Source organism: Saccostrea cucullata, unplaced genomic scaffold (assembly GCF_032062105.1).
Source record: "Saccostrea cucullata isolate Sc308-1 unplaced genomic scaffold, CSIRO_AGI_Scuc_v1 ctg5895, whole genome shotgun sequence".
NCBI classification, from domain to species: domain Eukaryota; kingdom Metazoa; phylum Mollusca; class Bivalvia; order Ostreida; family Ostreidae; genus Saccostrea; species Saccostrea cuccullata.
The window spans coordinates 56,081-76,334 of NW_026920047.1; the positions used below are offsets into that span (position 1 = coordinate 56,081).

The 20,254-nt window shown below is 33.5% G+C and overlaps 3 protein-coding genes and 1 long non-coding RNA gene across 4 annotated transcripts in view; 1 reads left to right on the plus strand and 3 right to left on the minus strand.

Annotated features, from left to right (window-relative positions):
- LOC134242245 (uncharacterized) overlaps positions 1-14,642 on the minus strand; it is a 34,431-nt gene extending 19,789 nt beyond the window's left edge. Inside the window, exon 1 of the mRNA XM_062724339.1 lies at positions 14,614-14,642. The gene's annotated coding sequence lies outside the window, so the exon portion shown is untranslated. The remainder of the gene's footprint in view (positions 1-14,613) is intronic.
- On the plus strand, positions 3,778-4,870 carry LOC134242161 (Bardet-Biedl syndrome 1 protein-like). The gene is made up of 3 exons (XM_062724218.1): positions 3,778-3,842; positions 4,083-4,258; positions 4,728-4,870. The coding sequence occupies exons 1-3, from the start codon at positions 3,778-3,780 to the stop codon at positions 4,868-4,870; spliced, it is 384 nt and encodes a 127-aa protein (XP_062580202.1).
- LOC134242135 (uncharacterized) lies at positions 7,420-8,447 on the minus strand. Its single transcript, XM_062724171.1, has one exon. The coding sequence runs from the start codon at positions 8,358-8,360 to the stop codon at positions 7,500-7,502; it is 861 nt and encodes a 286-aa protein (XP_062580155.1). The 5' UTR covers positions 8,361-8,447; the 3' UTR covers positions 7,420-7,499.
- On the minus strand, positions 9,622-11,371 carry LOC134242146 (uncharacterized). Its single transcript, XR_009986808.1, has 3 exons — positions 11,243-11,371; positions 9,993-10,116; positions 9,622-9,690 (listed from the first exon to the last, which is right to left on the minus strand). It is a non-coding gene; the product is annotated as an uncharacterized LOC134242146 (long non-coding RNA).
- Positions 14,643-20,254: the final 5,612 nt, after the last annotated feature.

Sequence of the window (20,254 nt, forward strand, 5' to 3'; positions counted from 1 at the left end):
TTGTAAATCCAATATTCTATTTCGCCGGATGAATTGAAAATTGTTTGGTTTTAGAGACATGAGGAGATCTTAGTAGTCAATCAATATTTTAGAATCAACTTTTAAACAAATTAAATTAAAATATGAAAAATCAAACGGTAATTTAACTCAAAAGTCTAATGAATCAATACAAATCAGGGGCAGAATAATAATGAACCTTTAAAACATCAAAGATGGGATCAGGTGGCATGGAGGAGTAAGTAACCCTTTTCATCTGCCTCACTCACCATGTGTTTCTTGTCAAACGGGAATTAAACGGGAAAACATATGTTGACAATTCATTGAGTACATAATGGCCTAACAATCAGCATAAAAACCTCAGCCAGCTCATTACTTAAGGTCAGATGACACGTTCCTCAAATTATAATATATTTTGTATCTCTTGGTATTATATTAAAACTTATTCTTATTCGTCATTCTCTCCTGATTTCTACATTGTTTTCATAATGTTTTTGAATAAAACTGTATAAGAAACACCAAAATTGTGATAAAGGCAATTCAGAAAATTACCCATAAGTGTTATATTAGAAGTATGACCCTCTGGTATCTTGTCCAAATGCCTGGTAAGGTACCCTAATTTTTTTGTGAGGAAACCTGTAAAAGCATGTATACATGTATACTTCAATGACGAATTCTTGGGAAAAATTATTTATTTTTGAGGAAAGTGTCGTCTGACCCTAATGATAGATTGTATTAAATTCTGCATAAAGGGTCATTGTGTAGACCATAAAAATTACATAAGTTTTACGATGAGTTTTAACAAGACTGTCACTGCTGTTTTTTTTTGTTTCGTGTATTTGTTTGTCTATAGCTTCCTTATTTGTTTATCTATAGCTTGCCTTGAGTGTCAATAGAAATTGTTCGCATGTAGAACATCAAATCAACTTGTAGATATCATCCCCAGATGTCCATGGTAAGGATATATGTCTACGAGGGTCGTTCAATAAATAATGCAACATGTCATCTAAAAGTAAGAAAAGTACGTAATACATATTCTTAATAGTTTCAATCCCTAAATGCATTCCCTGTTACCAGTAACATGTGTCTTAAGTCTTTGAATCCATGAACATATATCCTCAGCATACTTATCTTTAGGGATACCCCAAAGCCACTGAGAAATATCATTTCCCATGGCATATCTAACATTGTAAAATCTTCCTTTGATTGTTTTCATGTGTTTTGGGGACGAAAAGATCTCACAGTGGCTGCAATTAAACTAATTTGGGTCATTGAAAAGCCCTGTATACTTTCTATTTTTCAAAATTTTATTTTTTCTTTAAGAGTATATCCAGCTGCGTTGTTAAGCACAGAAAAAATACCATGGTCACCGAATTTTGGACTTCCTTTGCAAAAAATCTGTTCAACTTTCCTTTATGCGATTTGAAGATAAAACTTACTATTGCTAGTCCTTCATTTGGATGTATGTTCATGTTTTAATGGACTTCCATAGATACGTGAAAACTAATAAAACATGTTTGCAGCCATTACTTCTCTTTATCCTAATTAAATGACACCCTTTTCTTTGATTCCTCATTTTTTATCATTAATCATATTTTACGACTATAATAAGAGCACCAATGTTTCGTCATACATTAAGCAAGTTTATCAATTCTTCAATTTTGTTTAAAAATGTGTTTTTAAGTAAAACGTATGCACATTTAACGAATGTTCTCTCTTGCACTTTTGTGAGAAAATAAGGCACCTATCTGATTGAAATATTGTTATATGTTGTTCCTTTGTTTGAATTCTACAAAATGCTGTGACGATTTAATGTTAAGTATTCTAACAATGTCTTTCCATGTAAAAATAGCATTTTCAAATTACATGTTGCACATAAAGTCGATATTTTGTGATGTTCCCACAAATTTCAATTGACCATATTATGTTATATTTGAACCCTTGTTTTTTTTCTTCTGAATTATTGAATCCATCTGAAAAGTATACAGCCTTAAAGATTATTTTTTCCACTTATAAAAATTTTATCTTAAATATGAGGTTTGTGGCGATTGATGTAAAAAGCGCAGTTTTCAAATACGCACTTATTTTCATCTTCTTGGCAGAGATCATTTATAAACAGTTTTCAGCTCAGTGTAGTGACCATGCTTAGTTTAAAAATGAATTTCTTTGCAAAGTCACTATGAAAATTCGTGGGGTTTTCTGGATTTAGTTGATCTTAAATAGAACTTTTCAAATATGAAAAAATAAAATCAAATGCCCAAACATTTATTACGATACACTGAGTATTGCGTTACTTTTTGAACGACCCTCGTACATAAGGAATGGGAGTTTAAGACGTCGTGTTTATTATAAAGTTTTGTTGCTACGTTACCATTATCTCATGTACTCGTACAAGCACATTTTTTGCAATAAGGAGAGGGATTCCGCCCCTGTTGTATAGTTTTTGCTCATCTCAACCAAGTTTGGGAACCTACGTCAAACAGTCGGCGTCCCAGGTTAAGGTTTTTGGAGCAGTTGTCTTTTAAGTACTTCTATGTCCTACATTCATGAGACATGCATGGAAGAAGGATATGGAGATAATGAACAGTATGGAATCTCGAAGTCCATAAATACAAAGTAAGAGCAGAGCAAACACGGACCCCCAAAACATCAGAGGTGGGATCAGGTGCCATGGCGGAGTGAGCATCCCCTGCCGACCGGACACACCCGCTCGTTATCATGATCAGGAAATAATGGGTGAAAAAATCCGTCGTCAATCCAGTGTATAAATAATGGACTAACAATTGGTATGAAAAACGTCAGTCAGCATTTGACTCAATGATAAATTGTATTTGCTGACAAGATCAATGTATCGACCATAGAACTTACAAAATGATTACTTTAAACGAGACTGCTGATATTCTTGTTTCATCAACTTGCTTGTCAATAATTTACCTCTGTTTAGAAAGTGTTTATACGTAGAGCATGCTCTTGCCTATCGAATCAACTGAGATATATATATACTCCGTATGCAGGTGATGAAGGTATATTGCTGCATAAGGACTCTATGGTATCTTTTATCTCAAGCTCACCAGGATATATCGTATCGACGTACGTATGAATGGAAATTATCATTATTACAGTGTAGTTGACAATACGTCGTCTATATATATAAATGTCAAGTTGAAGGCCACAGCAAGTGTTTTCTTCTTTTCACGCATAAGATTTTGAATAAATTCTGCTTCATATGAATATAAAAATAAGTCTGCTAATAACGGAGCGCAATTTGTACCCATGGGAATTCCAATAGATTTTTTGAATACCTGTTCTCCAGAAAGACGCTTCTAAAGTGTTTCATTGTTCCAAATAAGATTTCAGTTGCTGCAATTTCAACAAAGGTATGATTAGGTTTATGTTATTGAATCGGGATAAAATTTTTGCAATGATGATAATCTGGCGATACATACTATTAGGTTTGCCTGGGATGCTGTATCTTACCTACATATTTCAGATGAGTAAACATGTCAAAGGTTTTGGTGTAGGTCTCATTTCTAAGTAATCGTGAGCTCTATGACGGCCAAATTTGCATGGAAGAGACATTTATAAATGCATATTACGAGGCTTTCTTTGGATGCTGGACGGAAAGTTTTTGGTACAGATTTAAATTTTCGGTGTAGGTCTAATTTCCAAATTGCAAACTAATTTTAAGCCCTATATTGACCAGGCTTACATGGATGATACATCTAAGGGTGCATACAATCTGTCTTGCTTAGTGTGCTGGATCTGACCTACATTTTATGGATGGGTGAGCATGCAGATATCCATGTTTTTCCAGATATCTGTGTTGGAGAAAACAAAGTTTCACTGTATGTTATAAAGCTCATGAATTGATCCCTTAGCAGTCTTAGCGCGTTACAGCAAGAGGAAGTAAACCTTTCAAGTGAATTTTATTTTGTGGGAGCTGAAAATATGATTTCTCTCTATACTTTATGTTTTAATTTAAATAAACTGCGAACAAAAGGTTATTGAAGATCTCTTAAAGTTCTGCTATTTAGAGTAAGAGGTTGTGAACAGTAAAGTTACTGGGAAGTATGACGACTATGGAGGTGTAATTACAAGAGTAAGGGCTTTAAGGCGGTGATAGTGGCTCTCAATAACTGTCAGGTCCACATCTACAAGGAAAAGTACCTCGTCAACGTCATCAAGACGGACTACGTCGTCAAGGGGCTCAAGTTCGGACAGTTTGGCCGAGAGGAGGGAACTCTCATAATGACCCTAAATGGTAAGTAGCTATTGAGTATCTCAGCTGGGTTTGTAATAGTAAGTGCAACAAATGGGAGAAAAAGCCACTTGCCATTCAAGTTTCCTTGGCAATACCAGAAAAAGTTCACACTGAAGAAAAATAACTCAACATGCTTTTTATCAAAATTACTTTAGAGTAGATCAAATATGCCCTTACGTTTTAGACTCAATTATGATATTGTAACTAACCTAGTCTTAGTAGGCTAGATTGAAGTTAAAATGTACATAAAGGTTTTTGATCATATCAAGTAATAAATACAGCAGCACTGACCCTTGAAGTACACCATTAAACATGTTACTTTTATATTAATAGAAAATAGAATTTTTCTTGAAATGGGGCTTCAGTCATTAGGCTAGCTTTGTTGAATGTTAACTTTGAAATTCATTTTTTCTGTTTGTGAAATCAAGTTTCGACTTTTTTGTATGATACTCCATTCCTCTTTCTCTAGGTGGTGGGTTGATGATTAAGATTCTGAAGAGGAATGCGACGTTTGAGGAGAAGGATTTGTCTGGGGGTCCCCCCCCGCCGCCGCTCAGAACTCTCGCCTCAACGTCCCGAAGAAAACCAAGCTGTTTGTGGACCAGACCATGAGGGAGAGAGAGAGTGCAGTCAGTATGTATCATGATTTCTCAGTAAGAGGGTATACATTAGATCACTAAATTTTCCCATCACATCATTTTGAGAAGATTTACTATTTATAAGCAAAACAAATTTTTCAAAGTCATTTTCATTTATATTTCTTATGACAAAACTTTTTTGGAGGGTACTCACATTTTTGTCCTCATAACCTTGACCTTGGTGTTTGATCTACCAGTATAGAATTTAAACATTGACCATAACTTTTGAACATTTTTTAGTAGGTTTTTTTTTTCATTTGTGTGTATTTCATGACAAGACCTAAAAATTCTTTGAGTACCAAAAATTTATAACCTTGAATTTCTGGTTTGACCTGTTTTTGAAAAACACTTTAATTTTGGCCATAACTTTTGAACATTTGTTGGTAGGGGTTTTATATTACTTTTGTGTTGTCTATAATTCTTGTGGCAAGGACTTTCTTTGGGTATAAGCATTTTTTACTCTGATTGAGTTTATCATCAATGTACTTTTGATAAATATGCCATATGGGGCATCTATGTTTTACAAACACGTCAGTGGTTTGTCTTTTATTATCTGTAAACCTTTTATAGAAGATACTTCTTTTCTGGACAGGGTGTTGCATATGTGTGCTTGAGTAAGGATTGCAATTGCTACCCACTTAAGGGGAGACAGGGCACATGTCACATGACTAAAAAGACAGATTACGTCATAGTCGATGCTGATGTACATGTTAAACGTTAAAATCAACAGTTCTTGTGAAAAATTATTCTAAAATTGTTTTTTAAACATTTAATTTTGGAAATTAATATTTAAAATTTTAAAAGATCTTTCCAGCATTTAGATATTATGAAATTGCCAAATCCACACATTCGTTTCTCTTTACCTTGCAGTCTGACGTCAGTAACGTCATAGACGTAGTGTTTGAATTCTCAGTGTAGTGAAATCAAGTACACACAGTAACTACATCCGTTATGATCATGCTAAACAGGTCACAGTCAATGTATCATGATGAATTTCTGAAGCAGATTTTTTAAATTAATATTTTTTCATGTTTAATAGCAGAGATTCTCTCTATTTAGATAATTTTGAATGTTTATGTTTTCGTGTGATGTCACAATTGATTTCCCGCACTGAGAAAATGCAAACATGAAGCGTTTTTATCATGCTTACGTCTAATTCAACAATATCCTGTGCGATATTGAAGTAAGCTTCAACTTTCGATATTTATGCAGTTAATTATTATGATGAAGGACTGACAATCAATCGTAAATTTAGAAATATTTATTGACAGACTTTTTCAAAAATGAGGTTTTAGTTGTTGAAGCTGCCTTGAAAAATGCAGAAATTATCCCACCCATATACTATATGAAATTAAAACAAATGCTTTCAGATAATTTAAACACTATAAATATTCTCAAATATTTGAGTATATAGTGTTATCTAACTCATTTATTATTTGTGCAAAAAAATTCGCATGATGGACTCCGTTATAGGCCCGTAAACATGAAGTATCTAAACTCCATACAAACTCTATACAGGGCGGTATTTGTGAGGCGATATCTTTTTAATAAGTCAAAAAATCCCATGATAGGACTGTTTTAAAATGTTAAGTACGTATTAAATTAGTAATTTAAAAAATACGAAAAAAATTCATTGACAGAATTTTTTCCTCCTTAAATTGGTTTTGTGCTTTTTCACTAAATGCATGTGATATTGAGCTGATGTTTGGTATGTGAGTGTATCCTGATGAGTTACATTTTCATTTTGCTTCATTGATTTTGACAGCACACTGTATTACAATCTTTTAATTTTAAAGGGTTTTCAGCATTTTTTTTCCAAATGCTTGCAAATATTGAGCTGATTTCTGGTATGTGACTTTACCTTGATGAGTTATATATCAAGTTTGCATTTTGTTCCACTTCAAATATTATTTTTGGAATTATGGCATTTTTCAATTTTAATTAGGAACTAGATTACACCTGCTGTTAGGGGACTGGTATTGCTAAGGCAATACTGTGAGAGTGCTTGTTTCTTACATTTACTTAACCATCTAGGTTCTTCATTTATTGTGACAGTTTAAACTTACATAAATATTTCTCTTGTCAACATTGACATCACGTACTGTGTATCAGTTTTTATCCTGCAACTACCCCTTGCATTGACCTAATAAAGGTAACCTAATAAACCAAAGCTTTATCCGGTCACTGCCCTAATAAAGCCTCTTGCATGTATTCCGACGCTCTAAAAGCATTGTGACGTCATATATATATTGCAATGTTTACGCCATGGCGTCATAGTTATAACTGCAGAGATGTGCCTAAATATGTCAAAAAATAGCTACTTTTGGATGTTCAAATGTAAAGAATATGTTGCAGGATAAACAAAATACATGGAAACTCACAGTCTTGAAATATAAGTGATATTTGGGCTCGGGTCGAAAACGTAAGAGGGCTCGGCAAGCCTCGCCCTCTATCACGTTTTCTTACCCTCGCCCAAATATCGCTTATATTTCAAGACAGTAACCATGTATTTTATATAAATACACCTGGGTGTCTTCAAGATTTTCATGTACTGTTTGATTGTTAGTATCTCAGTAAAAATTTTTATCCATGGTTATACTTTTTCATTGCAAAAGTTTTATTTTTTTCACTTTCCCTTCGTGATTTTCAGCAACAAACAGATTGTCATTTGTATCTGTACAAAGTCCTATTGGATTATTTAATCCACAGTTTATGTACCGGAGGAACTGTCCATCCTGGTCTATGATGTGAACACAGTCATCGTTACGATCAGCTGTAAGGATGTGACTCTGACTGTTTTTGGTGATTCCTCGTGGATAGAATGGTAGGTTCTTTGGAGTTGGAGTATGTCCAGTGTACCTGAATCTCAGTTTCCCGGCCTGATTGACCACCACTACTGCTTTAGCTCCCCAGTCAGACACACAGATATCCAGGTTCCTGTTCTCAGTTATGTAATCAGAATTAAATGAATAAAGAGGTTTATCTTGATCATCAAACTGAATGGTTTGTTTCTCTGTGGAGCCAGAGTAACAGACAACTTTTGTTTGTTTGTTATCATCACTGATCATGATAACCAGAAGGTCACCAGAGGAAGTACTACAGACACCGCGAGGTTTCCAGTTCTGTAATCTGATCACCTCATCTATCTTCTCATTCTTCACAATGATCACAGTTTTATCATTGTAATCAGTATAAACTAGATCTCCACTTTTTGTCATGGCTATATTCAATGGATTGTTCCCTGACTTGGTTCGGATTGACTTGAGTGGTGATCCCTGATTGATGCTGTAGAGTTTCATGGTGCTGCCATTTCCACTCGTCCAGATTTCTTCATCACTCACACAGGCCACATTGTAAAGTTGTCCATACCCAGTGTCTGTGGTGGAGGCAGTCTCTGGTTTATCAAGCAGCTGTTTGACTGGAGGAGAGGATCCAGCTTCTGGTGATTTCTGTGTTGTCTTCATGCTGTAGCCATGTTTATCTGAAGTTAATGAACTTGATGATAAGGTTCCAAACAGATTACTAATATCTCCTCCTTGCTTTCTGCCTTGTGTAAAGAACTATATGCGGTATTAACCAACATTTGCCCCCCAAAATCAAACTTTGATGGAGTAATATTTAATTAAGTCCTTAAACAGGGGAGTATATGCTGACTTCAAAGCACTGAATAATTTTATAAGTAATGACGTCATATGTACGTAATGACGTCACAAATATGACGTAAATTTCAGTTTTTTATGAATTTTGCAGAAAAATGTACATATTTCGTCGATATTTTAAATAAAAGTCACCGAGCGCATGTGTGTTCAGGATAAATATTTTGATACAATGTGTAGAATGATAATATCAATGAAATATGTCAATATTGTTCCTGAACACACATGCGCTCTATAAATTTTAAAGCTTAAATTGTTGAAATTTTGTCCATTTTGCCCTCTTTCTGAAAAAGAATATAAAATCGGACTAGTTTGTGACGTCATAAAAACAGAAATTGTGAATACACTGCTCTGGAACTATAATATTTTCTGTTAATTTATATTTCTCGTACAATTTATTGAATTCAGCACATTTCAGGAAGTTTTCAAAATTTGACTTTGGGGGGGGGGGGGGGGGGGGCAAATATATGTAATATACCGCATATAGTTCTTTTGGTAAAGATGGAAGAATTTTTTCAGGTAGATTTTTATATCTTTCTATATTAACAGATTTTAAATTAAAAAGCTTTGAAACTTCATTAGACTCTCAACAGTACAGGATGTATTGATTTCATCCTTGATGCCAGACATTGTCTTGTTTATTTCATCCAGTTTTTTCTGTAGAGTTTGTACCCAGGTAACACAACAACGTTATTAAAACGTTATAAAAACGTTTTCAAAATGTTATAAAAACATTTTCTAAAACGTTATTACAACGTTATTTTGTATGGTTTTTTAAACGTTATCATAACGTTTTTCAAAATCATTTTCCTGCAATGTTTTGAAAACATTTTTGAAAACGTTTTCAAAACGTTTTTGAAAACGTTTTCAGAACATTTCTTATATGTTTTAAATCGTTTAAAAATATTTTACAACATAAAAATCATTGTACTTCCTACAGTTTTAATTAGTTCAGATTTTTTACACAAATATAATCCATGAACTGTTGTAAACATCCGCACAGTCAATAAAAGTCTTCTTAACAGAAAAGATTTGTCACAATTGAAATTTAAAACAAAAAATCACAATATCTTCCTTTGAAAATCATGTTTGGCACTTTTGGCATTTGGATCACTTGGACTTCTTTGTTTTAATTCTTCTGAAAAACAAAGATTTAGAGAAAAACTTTAATTAACAAAATGAATGATCATTCTCGCAAATCATTTTCGTAAAATACATATATACATGTATATCCATGCATTAGAAGAATTAAAACTATATATAGCATACATCCGATAAATACAAGGAAAGTCTAAAATTATTTATAAAAAAAAAAATAAACTTTGTTGTTGTTTTTTTTTGACAACAGTGTGTTTTGGGCAAAAGTTCTATAAAATATATATTGTATACTAAATAAATCTATCTCTGTAGTACATTCTTGTCAGGAAACTTCAAACATACCTTAAAGAAAAAATACCCTGGTAAATCCCTCCAGCATGGTGTGCCTAAGCAAACCTTATTATGTCAAATTCCTCTCACTACATGTGATCTTTTAAAAGGTATATTTAGTCTTTGCAAACAGCCGCTGTAAATGAAATATGATATTTATTTCCAAGAATTGTAAATTGTGAATATATACATGATATTGAATATAAATACAAATCATTTAACATTTTCAAAGAAGTATTTAACTTGATAAGCCCCCCCCCCCCACACACACACACACACTTACACACACTCCCCCTCGCAAACATACTCGATTGTGATTTTCATATAGAAAATTCATATCATTTTTTCTTCGAATGCCCATGTTATGATGAGCAAAGAAACACTCTTTTTCACTGTATATCTAGTATAGACCTACAAAATCCTATTCCTATTTCCCTAAATCTTTTATTATTTGGTGATAGTAGTATTTCATATGCAAAAAATATGAAATTATTTGATTGTGTTCACAATTATATATCACAAACCAAAAGGTTTCATAAATGAAGTGTAACTATGTAATACTTATTCCAGTTTATGTCTTAAATTAAATACACATTCATTGTATGTTTATAAATTGCTGTAGTTCTCATTTTTTCGATTCAGTTCATTTCCACATTTATAAACCGGTATTCATTTGTTGTTGTTTTTTTTCTTTTTCTATCTTTACTCATGTATCTTTCTTTCCCCTATGTTCTATTTAAAGTTGTGTCAGCTATATATAACTTATTGGTCATATATAAACCTGTTACTATATGTGTATTAATTAACCTTGTACCTTTGGAGAGGGCTCATATAGGCTATGCCTGCTGCCCAATCCAATTATGTATCTTACATAATAAAATATGTTCAAATCAAATCAAACATACTCGATCTATTCAAATCATGTTTTGAAGCTCTAAATTTTAAAATTTATCTCTTAGCCTGGGGTTATTATACTACACATGATTGACATGAAGTACACATTAATAAAGAAAACTCACACTAGACACAAGTCATAAAACATTTATGTAAATGCACAATCATGATAAACTTAGATGATCAGTTTACTTCAAAAACAACAAATTACCCGCCCAGTTCAAATATCAGTGAAATGTTCAACCATTTACAAGGAATGATTTAGGCTTATACATACACTTACTACTATAATACAATTTCTTAATATATGTATACATATTGAATATTACTTAAAATTCAACATATCATACGATGATGTAAAATATTACCTTAATCCTGTTCTTTGTCTTTCAAAATGCTGCCCGGTTTTTCAAAATCTTGATAATTTGACCTATATAGATCACGTGGAAATAGTTTGCAGCAAGGAGCGAGCGCTAACCACGGCATCCCGCTGTGCGACTCAATTAACTTTTGATAAACACATTATCAAGGAGGAAACAACACAAGTGAAAAAAAAATGCACTTTACTTTGTTGAACTACATCACATCTTAGAAAAATACATTAAAAACGGCTTTTAATACAGTTTTTTCACAATGTTTTAGGAATGTGGCATAAAACAATTAAAGAAGAACTGAATTTAATGAAAAAAAAAAATTTGTCCAACCCCCCCCCCCCCCTCAATATGCTTTAAAAGACATCCCCAAGTAATCAATAACAAACAAACAAAAAAGTAAATGCTAAATCAGTAAATGTATTTTTTTTAGAAATGAATTATATAGATGTTTGTTGTTTCTATAACGTTTTAACAATGTTTTCCAAACATTTTAAAACAATGTTATATTCATGTTTTCTGGTAACATTTGTACCTAGAATTAATTACAATTTTAATTCAATTTAATTTTTTTTTAAATTTGAGTAAACACAATACACCACATACTGTGCAATATATTCTTAATATCATACTGTAGTTTTTAAGAATATTTTTCCCCCAAACAATGGAATGTGAAAACACTTTTTACTATGCTTTTTAAGTAATAAAAATTATTCCTAATATCATTACATGTAAAAATGTTATGCAAAAATGTTTTAAAAAAACTTCCTTCCAACCAGTATCAAACGTTATGAAAAACATTTTAAAAATGTTTTTGAGAAACGTTTTCTAAAATCGTCATTATAACCTATACAAAACGTTATAAAAACATTTTTCAAACGTTATGTCAAAAACGTTTTGGAATAACATCCTGACAACCCGAATATAATGTTATGAAAACGTTTTGTGCTACCTGGGTAACTGTGTGTTTTTCATCTCATCAACTTCAGCTTTAAGTTTCTGGACAAGTTTGTCAATTTCTCTGAGCAAGTCCTCTCCATGTTTTGTTATGGCTGTTGATAGATCTCCATATTCTTTTTCTAACTGACTCATTTTGTTTTGTACATCAGAGGCAATGTCCTGGTAGGTGGGATAAATTGTCTCGCGTAATTCACTTTGTTCTTTGATAATTTTATCCTTTTTTTCATTTACAACATTTAAGATGTCAGAAAATTTATGACCTAGATGTTGATCAGAAGTAAGGCACTCTGAACAAACAGAAAGTTCACATTGTTTACAGTACAATATACATTGATTGTTATGCAAAATACATGAAGGGTAGAGGGGAGTGGATTTCCTGGCCTGAAATTTGACGACTTTGTGGTCCTTGGATTCATCAGAAATCATGTGTTCTCCTACACAAGCTGTACACAGGTTGACAAGACATGTATCACAGTGCATCTGTACCACAGCGGTCTCACACAGGTCACATCGCATCACATCCTGGGCACTGGTACGAGGGTCCATGATTTAATAAACCTAGCATGGAAAAAAAGGCATTTCATAAAACATTTTGATATCACTTCAATAAAATAAACAGTGCCAAAAAAATTACCAGTGATCAATAATTTCTCATTTCTCAGGCATTGCTGCATCAGGACAAAATCTACCACATGAATCATTGAAAAGGGAAATGACTCAAATTTCTAGATTTCAAAGTTAAAAAAAAATTTAATTACATGTATTCACCTTTTCACAGGTGCTTAGATTTTTGTTCTTATAAGTAAACAATATATTTCTTGTTAATTTATAGTATTTAATGCATTAAATTTAAAATAAATGTTTGGAATAAAAATTGCAAATCTTTAATACATATTTTATTTAATGAGAACAAAAATTTAGAATAAGTTGATATCATCAATGTTGCCTGCATGGTGCAGTGGTTAGAACGTCTTACTCCAGAGTTGCAAAGTAACGAGTAAACCCTTACATCGCAGGTTCAAATCTCACTGTGAGACATGGAGACCGCTCCTTTGGATGAGACTGCATATAAAGAGCTTAATTCGGTAATAACCAATATTTGCCCCCCAAATCAAACTTTGATGGAGATATATTTAATCAAGTTCGTAAACAGGGGAGTATATGCTGACTTCAAAGCACTGGATATTTTCATAAGTAATGACGCCATATGTACGTAATGACGTCACAAACATGACGTAAATTTCAGTTTTTTATGAATTTTACAGACAAATGTACATATTTCGTCGATATTTTGAGTAAAAGTCACCGAGTGCATGTGTGTTCAGGATCAATGTTTTGATATAATGCGTAGAATGATGATGTAAATGAAATATGTCAGTATTGTTCCTGAACAAACTTGCGCTCTATAAATTTTAAAGCTAAAATTGCTGAAATTTTGTCCATTTTGTCCTCTTTCTGAAAAAGGATATAAAATCGGACTGGTTTGTGACGTCATGAAAACAAAAATTGTGAATACACTGCTTTGACACTATAATATTTTCTGCATTTATATTTCTTATACGATTTATTTAAGTCAGCACATTTCAGGAAGTTTTCAAAATTTGACTTTTGTGGGGGCAAATATATGCAATATACCGCATATAGTTCTTTAACAGAGGTCCCTTGTCACAGTAGGTGCTGGCTGGCATGAAAAAGATCCCTCACTGCTCAATACGGCCGTGCATGAGTGTCGAGTTTAGGACAAAATTTGTAGCTCTCCATCGGCAAGTGGAGGCATTTCTATATGAGTGAAAAAATCTTGAAAGGGACGTAAACAACATACAAAATCAATCAGACGAGTCTTTTTGTTTGAACGTCTGACATGAAGAAAAAGGTATAACACCACCCCCCAAAAAAAAGAACTTTCCTGCCGCTAATGTATGAAGGGTGATCAAAATTTTTGCCAAACTAATTTAATAATTTCCATAAAAGAAACCAAATCAGGTTTTAGTGTTTTCTTCTGAAAAGTAAACTTCTCTTTTTATATTACATGTATACCATATATGTATACATGCCTCTGTTCCACCCATAGTGGAGACAGTCACATGATATGCTCCATCATAGCATACTCTTCACATCATCTCAAAGATTTTCCAATGTCCTACCCGGCATTTTTTCTCAAATATGTTATTTTGATAATAAGAATAATCCACGCATTGCAAAGTACTGAAACACAAGTCCCTGAGACAAGCCATTTTTTTAGCTTTAAATAATCCTTCTTTATGGGTATAGAATTCACATAAATATTAATTTGTAGACTAGTACATGAAGTTACAATGCATAATCATTTTTTATTCAGTTTATATATTTAAAAATTATCTTATTCTTATAAACAAGATTTATCAAATAAATTCATCCATGAATATTACCTGCAGATTATAATGGCACCTGTCTTGTCAAATACTTGTACAATGTCTATCTCTGATCTGTACAGGTATCACATGATCCACCTACCCGTGTTATCTACCTGTCAGATATATTTTACTTCCTGGTCTATGTGTACTGAGGATTTAAATTAGCACTCCTTTTCTTACTTGGCTGAATTCTTATTCATTGTTATTATAAACTACTAGTATCAAGATTACTTCTCTTAAGTACATATATTTTTTTAGCTGAAATTGATAATTAAAAGTGAACATTCAATATAATTTATTTTTAAAACTTATTAAAGTAGCCAGCTGCCTTGTTCATATAATTTACGTACTGAATTGATTAATGAAAATTTATTAGAAGGTCATTTCCCAAGGAATATACATGTGATGTAAGAGATCTTATTGTTATAACTGTTCAAAAGTAACTGCCAAGGTTATTTTTTTTTACCAAGAGGGTTTAACTCTAAGGCCAAGGTCGAAAGGTCAAAAATAGTTATACCAATTGAAAGGTCTTGTCACCATGAATACACATATGAAGTATGAACGCCCTAACCACCAACAGTTCAAAAGTTATGACAAAGTTTACTGGTTAAGGTTTGGTATTTTTTGTAAAAGAAGACCAAACTCCAAGGTCAAGAAATAATATTTGGTGGTACCAAAAAAAGGGCCTTTTCACGTGGAATACAAGGTCTGTGAAATATGAAAGCCATACCCAGTCCAAAATTATAGACAAGCTTAGTTAAAGTTTTTGTAGACAAACACAAATAGATAAACAGACAGATGTACAAAACAAAAACTCATCTACCCACAATTTCTCCATTACTGGGGCATAGTAAGACACCTATGGAGAAACCAAACCCATCAATGCTCAGGTCTGTATTGTGTTATAGTACAAGTGACACCGAGCCACTCAAACTCAATGCTCAGGTCTGTATTGTGTTATAGTGCAAGTGATCTCATCTGATTCCACCGAGCCACTCAAACTCAATGCTCAGGTCTGTATTGTGTTATAGTACAAATGACACCAACACACTCAAACTCAATGCTCAGGTCTGTATTGTGTTATAGTACAAGTGATCTCATCTGATTCCACCGAGCCACTCAAACTCAATGCTCAGGTCTGTATTGTTTTATAGTACAAATGACACCAAGTCACTCAAACTCAATGCTTAGGTCTGTATTGTGTTATAGTACAAGTGACACCAAGCCACTCAAACTCAATGTTCAGGTCTGTATTACCGGTATACATAGTCATATATATTATCTGTATTGTGTTATAGTACAAGTGACACAGAGCCACTCAAACTCAATGCTCTGGTCTGTATTGTGTCATAGTACAAGTGACATCTAGCCACTCAAACTCAATGCTTAGGTCTATTTTGTGTTATAGTACAAGTGACACCAAGACACTCAAACCCAATGCTTAGGTCTGTATTGTGTTATATTACAAATGACACCGAGTCACTCAAACTCAATGCTCAGGTCTGTAATGTGTTATAGTACAAGTGACACCTATCCACTCAAACTCAACGCTCAGGTCTGTATTGTACATAGTCCTGTATATTATCTATATTGTTTTATAGTACAAGTGACACCGAGCCACTCAAATTCAATGCTCAGGTCTGTATTGTATTATAGTACAAGTGACACCGAGCCACTCAAATTCAATGCTCAGGTCTGTATTGTATTATAGTACAAGTGACACCGAGCCACTCAAACACAATACTCAGGTCTGTATTGTATTATAGTACAAGTGACACCGAGCCACTCAAATTCAATGCCCAGGTCTGTATTGTGTTATAGTACAAGTGATCTCATCTGATTCCACCGATCCTCTCAAACTCAATGCTCAGGTCTGTATTGTGTTATAGTACAAGTGACACCAACACACTCAAACTCAATGCTCAGGTCTGTATTGTGTTATAGTACAAGTGACACCATAAACCACTCAATCTCAATGCTCAGGTCTGTATTGTGTTATAGTACAAGTGACACCGAGCCACTCAAACTCAATGCTCAGGTCTGTATTGTGTTATAGTACAAATGACACCGAGCCACTCAAACTCAATGCTCAGGTCTGTATTGTGTAATAGTACAAGTGACACCGAGCCACTCAAACTCAACACTCAGGTCTGTATTGTGTTATAATACAATTGACACCGAGCCACTCAAATTCAATGCTCAGTTCTGTATTTTGTTATAGTACAAGTGACACCGAGCCACTCAAACTCAATGCTCAGGTCTGTATTGTGTTATAGTACAAGTGACATCAAGCCACTCAAACTCAATGCTCAGGTCTGTAATGTACATAATCGTATATACATGTATAATACAGCATTGCTGTTGCACTAAAGGTGCATAGCTACATTGCATAGCTGCATGGTCTCAATTCTGATCGATTCCTGCAATTGTCGGGGGTTTCCGTCCTTAAACCACAAAAGTAGATCTATTATTTCCAAATATCCCGTATATCGAATTCGGTTCTTTAAATTATCCTTACTTTTAAATTAATTATAAAGAATAATTATTTTGAGGCTAAAAAGGGGATTTAACAGTAAAATTTAATGCAAATAATTCTATATAATAAATGCTTATATTTGTATGAACATGATACTTCAGGTACAAGGAATCGGTCCTACCTTCAAACTAACGGTCAATCTACAGAACACGTCCCTCAGTCAGCCCTCCACCAGTCTACTGATTACGTTCTTATAAGAAGAAAAACTGTACTCCTTCAAAAAATCCTTCATTGAGGTCTGTATTCTTCCATAATTTTCATTTCAAACTAAGATCTTTTTAAGAAATTATATTTTTTGTTGTAAAATTACAATGTATGATCAGATGAAATCGAAACATTTTTTTATACTAAACGTCTTTCAATGTTTATCAGGTGCCTTTGCTGGTTCCCGGCCTGAACTATGCCTTTGAGACATTTGTTGAATGTTTGAGTGACAAAGGGGTCTCAGACAATATCAAGGTATGGGGACAGAAATTAATTAAGATTATATAGTGAAGCAAACAATCTGTGCATAAAGCATATGGTGGGTGTTACCTATCAACAGATCTAAAGAATGCTTACTTCTAAATGGCACCTGATCCCACCTCTTATGTATGAAGAAGTCTCTGTTTGCTCTGCTCCGAATTCATACTGTTGTCAATGGACTTTGAGCTTGACAGTACTGTTTATCTTCATATTTCATCATGATATAAGATGCCTTCATTGTATTTGCATCTTTGAATTTTAAGCGTTCATGAGTCATATTGTTTTAAAATAGACTGCTACTTTAAGATTTAAAATTCAAACTTTTAATTGTTGCACAAAGAATAAAAAATGGCAAAAAACCTTGAATTTGCTCTATATTTATGACCTGCTTTGGTCAGGCCTTTGTTTTGAAGGAAGGTTCCCAGGTCCCTTTAATTACTGGGGTAATTAGCATGCCTGCACTGATGTGGAACCTGTGTCTAAAGTCTGCACCAAGAATGAGGATCTCTTTGAATAAACCGTAAAGACTGAATAACTTAACAGCATGTCATAGAAATAACATTGTAACTCAGATACTGGAGACTTGATGCATGTAGTGTTGAAAGTAACATTAGGAATATTACATTTTTTAATATTTCGCAGAATAGGTAAAAAATACGGTGGTATACAGTGTATTTAGGACACGCAATTATTTTTTTTTTATTGTCAGAAAAAAATTATCTTGTGAAAACGACATAATTATCTTGTGAAAACGAGATATTATCTTGTGAAAACGAGATAATATCTTGTGAAAACGACTTATTATCTTGTGAAAACGTGATAATATCTTGTGAAAACGAGATATTACTAGTATCTTGTGAAAACGACTTATTATCTTGTGAAAACGAGATATAATCTTGTGAAAACAAGATATTATCTTGTGAAAACGACTTATTATCTTGTGAAAACGACATATTATCTTGTGAAAACGACTTATTATATTATGTCGTTTTCACAAGATAATATCTCGTTTTTCACAAGATATTATCTCGTTTTCACAAGACATTTTCTCGTTTTCACAAGATATTTTCTCGTTTTCACAAGATAATATCTCGTTTTCACAAGATAATATTATTTTCTCGTTTTCACAAGATAATATCTCGTTTTCACAAGATAATAAGTCGTTTTCACAAGATATTATCTCGTTTTCACAAGATAATTATGTCGTTTTCACAAGATAATATCTCGTTTTCACAAGATAATAAGTCGTTTTCACAAGATAATATCTCGTTTTCACAAGATAATAAGTCGTTTTCACAAGATAATATCTCGTTTTCACAAGATAATAAGTCGTTTTCACAAGATAATATCTCGTTTTCACAGGATATTATCTCGTTTTCACAAGATAATAAGTCGTTTTCACAAGATATTATCTCGATTTCACAAGATAATTTTTTTCTGGTATTAAAAAAAAAATAATTTCGTGTCCTAAATATACCACCGTAAAAAATGACTAAGAATTAAATTTATTTATTGAAAAATAATCAAAATTAAAGGTACTGACGGAATACATGCTGAACTCTGCCAGACCTAGTAAACTCTAATCTATGCAAAACAAAAAGGAAACCTTTTAAGCTCACCTGAGCCGAAGGCTCAAGTGAGTTTTGTCCATTGTCCGTCTGTAAACTTTTCACATTTTGGACTTCTTCTCAAGAACCAATGGGCCAATTTTAACCAAACTTGGTACAAAGAATCCTTGGGTAAAGGGAAATTTAAATTGTTAGAATAAAGGGCCAAGTCCTCTCACAAGGGGAGATAATCAAGAATAGACAAAAATAGGTTGGGGTCATTAAAAAAATCTTGTTCTCAAGAACCACTGGGCCAGAAAAGCTTAAACTTATGTAGAAGCATCCTGAGGTAGTGTAAATTCTAAATTGTTCAAATCATGACCCCCAGGGGTAGGGAGTGGGCCACAATAGGGATTCAAAGTTTTACATAGAAATATATAGGAAAAAACTTCTTAAAAATTTCCTCTGAAGAGCAACTTGACCAGAAAAGCTGAAACTTAAATGGAAGCATCTTTGGGTAGTGTAGATTCTTAAATTGTTCAAATCATGACCCCCGGGGGTTGGGCGGGGCCGCAAAGGGGAATCATGGTTTTACATAGAAATATTCAGGAAAAATCTTTAAAAGTCGTCCTCTCAAGAACCACTGGGCCAGAAAAGCTGAAACTTATGTTGAAGCGTCCTTGGTTATGTAGATTCTAACTTGTTAAAATCATGACCCCGTGGGGTTGGGCGGGGTCACAATAAGGAATCAGTTTTACATAGAAATATATAGGAAAAATCTTTTAAAATCTTCAGAAGTACCACTTGACCAGAAAAGCTGAAACTTAGGTGGAAGCATTCTGGGGTAGTGTAGATTCTAAATTGTTGGGTGGGGCATATATAGGAAAGATCTTTAAAAATCTTCTTTTCAAGGACCAATGGGCCAGAAAAGCTGAAACTTATGTGGAAGCATCCTGGGGTAGTGCAGATTCTAAATTGTTCAAATCATGACACCCGGGGGTAGGACGGGACCACAATGGGGATTCAAAGTTTTACATAGTAATATATAGGAAAAATCTTTTTAAAATCTTCTCAAGAACTATTTGGCAACGACAGTTGAAGCTTATTG

Bases quoted from the DNA above. Each gene is read 5' to 3' on its own strand.
- LOC134242161 (XM_062724218.1), top strand. From the start codon at position 3,778: ATGGGTGAGCATGCAGATATCCATGTTTTTCCAGATATCTGTGTTGGA. The intron at 3,843-4,082 runs GTATGTTATAAA...ACGACTATGGAG, and splicing joins GGAGAAAACAAAGTTTCACT to GTGTAATTACAAGAGTAAGG. The intron at 4,259-4,727 runs GTAAGTAGCTAT...CTCTTTCTCTAG, and splicing joins TCTCATAATGACCCTAAATG to GTGGTGGGTTGATGATTAAG.
- LOC134242135 (XM_062724171.1), bottom strand. From the start codon at position 8,360: ATGAAGACAACACAGAAATCACCAGAAGCTGGATCCTCTCCTCCAGTC.